Here is a 6,076-nt window from a genome sequence, read left to right as displayed (position 1 = left end):
AAAATTGACGCACAATGCCCAAGAAACTGCCTCCGGTCCAACTAGTTCGAGATTCTCTTGAATTAGCTCCGGCGCCGTGAACTCTGGACTGCAGGCAACGCTAGTCACGTCCTTCCGCAGTGGCAGGCACAAAGCCGAAGAAAAGTCTGGGAAATTTAAAATCCGTCTTCCATTTCTTGCTATTTAATTATGCAGATCACGACTCGGGCAGGTCATTTGCCCTTCTTCCTTAGTCACTGCGTCATATTTCTTTTTAGCAATTTGACTGTTAATTTTTTGCACAGAAATGAAGCTCTGAATGAGTCTGGAGCTGTGTCCCTGTTTTTCTGTTTCTGTGCATTTGAAATGAGACTACGTCGTGACGCTTTTGACATATAATACCATAAATGTAGTGTGGTGGCAGGGAGACCGACAACTACAGACCAGAAGAGGCATATTTCACTTAAAATTACGCTAATTTAAAACTAAAATATGTAGTTACCCTCAGACTACTAAATCACTGCACCTATTTTATTGGTTTGACTTAATCTCAGTTAACTTGAATCGATAAAGAAAGTGTGTCACACATGTGTGACGTTGGGGGTGAATGAGCCGATTTATTAACAAAATGGGCTTTACTTATGTGCTGTTGGGTGAATATCGGTTAAGACTTTACTAAGATAAGTCTTTCAAAATCTAATAAAAAGTATATATTAGGGAGTTCAAATAAAATTGGAAGCTATTCCACCAACAGGATGTGAATCTTGAGGCAGTCCGATTCAGCGCTTATTCTGCTAGGGATTCAAATCCTGGGATATCTTAAACAATTATAATGCTCAATTGAACAAGGAGCGAAAATAAAGTTAATATCTTCTTTTAGAAATTATGAGTGCGTCAGTGTTTATTTCTTGGGATTCAAACAAAGTTTTAGGAGGGAAAGTTTCCTTTTTTTCTTACCGGTAAATTTGATGCATCGAAAATCCTGAGTGATCACGAGACTCTTTATGGAGATTTCTCTAAAAAGGAGAATGTTTTCATTTAAACGGCATAAGTTTTAGGCGTTGTAATGCGAAACTAAAGTGAGGAGAATGTCTCTGCACTGCCTTTTGGGTCGCCTTTTTTACAAAGTAGTTTGACAACCTCTCACGGTACTGACATGATTAAAACTGCTGGTGTTTAGTGGTAGATTCAACGATTGAACAAGTACTTGAACGTCAAAGGGTGGTGGTTGACTGACTGACCTCAAGAGAATGTGTCTTCGTTGCATTGCAATGATCGCGGACACCATTTGTCGGCAGTAGAAACGAGCGATACTCTCAGGCAGACAGCGATGGAAGAAGAGGCGGATTAAGTTCTCCAAGGATAGACCATCAATCCACTCTGTTACCAGAATTCGAAGATCAGCGTGCTGCCGGCAAGCAAAAATAGACTGTCTCTACTTCGATAGCCTCAAGGCTCAAAGTATCATTTCTCATTCTGATTTGCCACCATAAATGCCTTCAATTCGAGTGCGTAGAAATCCAAAAGCGCCAAGAGTCTTGCATATCTGCAGTCCTGGCGTCATTCATGGGCTTTTAATGAAATCGCCAATGAATGGAACGTTATTTTTTTTCTCAAAAAGCCGTCTAAACTGATAGACCCCAAAACTTGGCGACCGTGTGAGCAGTTTCGTCGGGGCGATGTTCTGGCAGCCGACGGAAAAAGCACATGAAATAAAGGTTTGACTAATATTTCTCAATAAATAGACTCGGCTTGAGTCAACAAAGTATTGGACGAAAGATTCTTTCAGAGACTAGGTTTCCCCGCAAGCAGTTCTGAGCATTGAAAGTACTTGGTGACAAAGTGGTAGTGTATGGCAATCCAGCTTCTAGTTGACGTTGTCATTGAATGATTCTAAAGACCAAGTTACAGCAGTCGAATGTCCACCGAATCGCAAGAGTAAAAAAGATGAAGGCGCTAGTAAGCTTGTGGTTAAGTAGTTGAGCCAACCCGATGGTGGTAAGCGGGACTTCAGTCCCCATTTTACACCAAATTAACAATTAAGCAACATTTAATCTTATTTTTCCTCTTTCTACACCATATCTTGCTAACAGAATGGTTTGCAATACATCATTAATGCAGGAATACGAAACTGAAACAATATCTAATATAAACCTACGGTTATAAACTGTTGATTGCGCAAAATCCCTTTAAGTCAAAACCACTGCTTTCGGATTGTTAACTTTCCGACTCGTGGACGCATGCAAGTGGGAACAAGCCTGATGTTACATCCAAAAGTAGACTCGCTGTTTCCAAATTTAGCCATAATGCTTAGACGGGTAATTATGGAGACGAGAGATAACCGCTAAAATCGCTGAAGCAGCGATAATTGTCAGGCCCCTGTAAAAGGATTTTCAGTCTCTCAATCCTGTCTCATGAAGCTAGCACAGGTAGTTTCAGCGCTGGGGTATAAGAACAAAGAGTACCTACTTTTGGCTCTCCTTTGTCACTTATTTTCAGATTAGGCCAACAATACTGTCAAAAATTGTAAAATCTGAGGTGGATGCTCTTAGTGATACCGCATAATGCTATAGCTTACCTTTGTGCCACTTGATATGTGCGGAATTCATTGACATTGCCTAAATAACACAACAACAACGACCACCAGACTATGCCTGGTTGTCACCAATTCCCACATACTTTGACAGTATTCCATTCGATTACTGGAAGGGACCTTCAGACCAATTGCCGACTGCAGGAGTGAATGCCGATTGAGCATCCAAGCGCAGCGCTACTTTGTGTCTCGAGGTGTCCGCAGATAATGCAACTTTGGCGCCTGTCCTCTCGTGAATTCAACTGTACTGCTTCGATTGTTTGTTTGACTCATCATTTTGATTACGCAGGAACTTAAGGCTCTGCTTTTGTGCTTTTGGTGGACGGCATGGCCTTTGGGCTACGTCAGTAGCTCCCAGTACTTCCGTACGTCAAAATACACATTCTGCCCCAATATTATGCCTTCTTTCGTCTTCAAGGAAGTCCCGAAGCACTACACTGACTACAAAGGATGCCGCTGGGAACCAAAGGATGTGCAAGGAGGTGGGGAGGTGGAATTTCGAAAGATTATGGCTTATTACAATTTCAACATTGCCTAAGAAAATAAAGCCTTGGCCTCAAGGGGTACCATTAGAAATATTAACGACGATGTAAATAGTTTAAAACAAGATCAAAATTTAGGTCTATCTAGTTTGCTAATAGGCGTCAAAAGGAATCAAGCTTCATCATCATCACCAGGGTTATAAATGCGTAGTTAGAAACGTCAAGGTCAAATAGCACTATTGGCGGAGGTCAAACCTTAACGAGGTGATAGACGTGAATGATGTTCGGATGGGAAAGTCGAGCCAGCACAGTCGCCTCGCGTGAGAGCTCCCGACCCCTCTCGTAGTCTGCCATGTTCTGTCCACGAACAGTTTTCAATCGCACCTTAAGCACAAAAGACAAAACAATTTTTTGTCATTCAACTAATATGCTACTGAAATAAGTGAATATTGATGACTGAGGACTTCATGCAAACGGGAGTGCATTTGATCAAACCTAAAGCATCTATTAGTTATTTTGAGAAGGTTGTCAGGTTGTAGTGGATAAATAAAGTGAGTTACTCCAAAATGCCGACATAGGATATCACTTGCGGCAAATTTGGCGCCATTTTCACTAGTCACTTACCGAATTCTTCACCACACTTCATATTCTTCACCTGTAGTGAAGATGACACGAGTAACCAATAAAATTCGGCTTTAAGTGAACTATGGAAGTGTGTTGCAATATTTTTTATTTAAATCCGTCCGAATGTCGTTCAGGGGAGCTTTCATTTCCCCCTTCTGTGTAGACGTAAGCACGTAAACACTACTGGACTGGCGTTTTCTTGCAATGTGGTAGGCCACTGCATTAGGGGAATTAGAAATGTAAACAAGTGGCATCCACTCCTGATTCTTCCATTACCCTTGAATTTTAGACCACCAGACTGTTGACTTGAAAATAGGCAAGAAATCATAAAAAGTACGATTAAAATTGTTGACATAGCATTCGTGTATTTCTGGAGGATGGCATGACTGCGATCCACAGAAAATACCTATTTCATACTACACCCTTCAAGTAAATGGTAATGAATCCTTGTCTGCTTAGGTAGGGTTACAAAATTTAAACAAAATTAGAATGGTGAATCAGACTATTTTAGACCCATGGGGTGTAGATCTGTATTAAACTACTAGACAATAAAATTGCCTCTCCACCTTAATAAAACAAGTCCCAGCTTTGATCTATAGGGAAACATTTCTTTTTGCATGAGACAGAGAAAGGTCGGTTTTGTTTCGTCTGGTTTCTGTGAATACCAGCCTTGAATAAGTTGCACGTTTATCCGCTAATAAACAATTTTGGAACTCATTTTTAGGACTTAAAATTGATTGGTTTTTTTGCCGATCCTATTGTGGGGGGAAACATTTGCTGCCTGGTTCCGAGAAATGTTTGGCCATCACCTTTAACCCCCCATAGATAGGACCAAATCCTACTTAGAAATTCAAAATTTGGTTTCTTTTTCACGTGTTAGCGAGGCATTAAAGTGATTCAGTAAAACAGATGACGCAGTGTTTCAGTTCTTAAGATCGGCTCAACATGATCTCTATCCGGATGTCAGAAGAGGGTCGACCACCACAATCTCGAGGTTCTCGTTTCCATTATTACTGTCTTCGACCAATTCAAATTCTGTTGAGACCATAAAAATTCAATGTCAACTTTGTGGTTTTACACTCAACACTCACACTCAAACTGATAAACTGTCACATATTTGTGACGCAAGGCCAAAGTAAAAAAATTCAGGCGTTAAATCCTGTAAGAAATTGTCGAGAAGTTGACGCATTCTCACTAATGAGAACTAGGACAAAAAGAAGGACTCTAAATCAACCACATCTCACACCATCTACGGTAAAATATAATAAGGGAGCAGACTGGCTTCCATATGTGAGTAAAAAATGAGGATTCGCCGTCTACTTTGAAACCCACCTACAGTGTGAAATCGAAGCGTTTTATAAACGCAACTGGTCAATTATAAGAATAACAGTAAAAAAGAATTATTGTCTACTTATTTACACAAATCACCTTGACACTGGTAGGCAGGTGAATGCCCTCACTAATAGAGGTCTTCTCCGAGTATTGAAGTCCATGAACGAATCGGCAGTCACCGACCCGATCAATGACCTTGTAATCCATCCGTAGTTGTGACGACGCGGTCTGAGAGGCAAGAATTGCTTTCAACGGGAGCTCTGCACTCCCATTGGTTGAATCAGCAGCGGCGGTGGCAATGGGGGAGGTGGGGGACGAAGACGGCAATTCTATTGACACAAACGCGCCAATAATGGCAGCTTTCGTAGTTATGTCAGTGCCCATAAAAGTTAAACACCCACCCCTTGTAACAACACCTGTGTTTAAGTTCAGTCGTCGCATGGTGTGAAGCTCGCATTAATTGGCTGGGGCGTTGTTGTTAACTGGTGGTGAGACTTCCGGCCTAAAGGCGTCTTTTGATGTCATAAGTAAGCCCTTATCTGTTGGGAAAATCAGCATATTGTGAGTCGTTAAGAGAGCTGTTAATAAGCATTGCGTTTTAATGCACGCACCTCCCCCTGAGTGGGCCAGTTTTAAATAGTTGTCATCCGTGAATGAAGACTACTTGTCAGATTGCCGCATTAACACTTCGTTGCACGATGTTTAGTAACACCGCGAAGGCCGTCAGCGTACCACTAACCGACCTCCACAATGGTGGTATGGGGTACCGCTAACGCCGCCCCCTAAACTGTTCTCCACGTCAATACAACCACTTCCAAAGTTGTATAGCTTATAACGCCTTTGACAATTACTACAGTCGTGTCTGTCTCCACCCTCCTGGCACCGATTAACTAAAAGCGAGGAGATACGAGGGGGCGATAGAGAGCAAAAGGTGTCGTTCGCTCGGTTCTAAATTCGGCTCTCACCCACAGCTTAAGCAGCCCTCTTTTGTACCGCATGTTATCGGGGATGACCTTGCAATGACCCACCTTGGCTACTGTCTCTCGTTATTTTGTTTTGTTGCAGT

At 41.8% G+C, this 6,076-nt stretch overlaps 1 protein-coding gene across 1 annotated transcript in view; it reads right to left on the bottom strand. All coding sequences in view use genetic code 11, as the record gives it.

Annotated features, from left to right (window-relative positions):
* EGR_07090 (Hormonally up-regulated neu tumor-associated kinase) overlaps positions 1-5,451 on the bottom strand; it is a gene marked incomplete at both ends in the record, with an annotated part of 6,119 nt that extends 668 nt beyond the window's left edge. Inside the window, 6 exons of the mRNA XM_024496339.1 lie at positions 14-146; positions 937-995; positions 1,221-1,387; positions 3,310-3,438; positions 5,107-5,339; positions 5,412-5,451. Coding sequence (XP_024349266.1) covers positions 14-146; positions 937-995; positions 1,221-1,387; positions 3,310-3,438; positions 5,107-5,339; positions 5,412-5,451 — 761 coding nt within the window. The remainder of the gene's footprint in view (positions 1-13; positions 147-936; positions 996-1,220; positions 1,388-3,309; positions 3,439-5,106; positions 5,340-5,411) is intronic.
* Positions 5,452-6,076: the final 625 nt, after the last annotated feature.

This window comes from Echinococcus granulosus (genome assembly GCF_000524195.1).
Source record: "Echinococcus granulosus chromosome Unknown EG_S00069, whole genome shotgun sequence".
Taxonomy (NCBI): domain Eukaryota; kingdom Metazoa; phylum Platyhelminthes; class Cestoda; order Cyclophyllidea; family Taeniidae; genus Echinococcus; species Echinococcus granulosus.
Note: the sequence above shows the minus strand (reverse complement) of the source record. Positions and strands in the feature narration are given on the sequence as shown.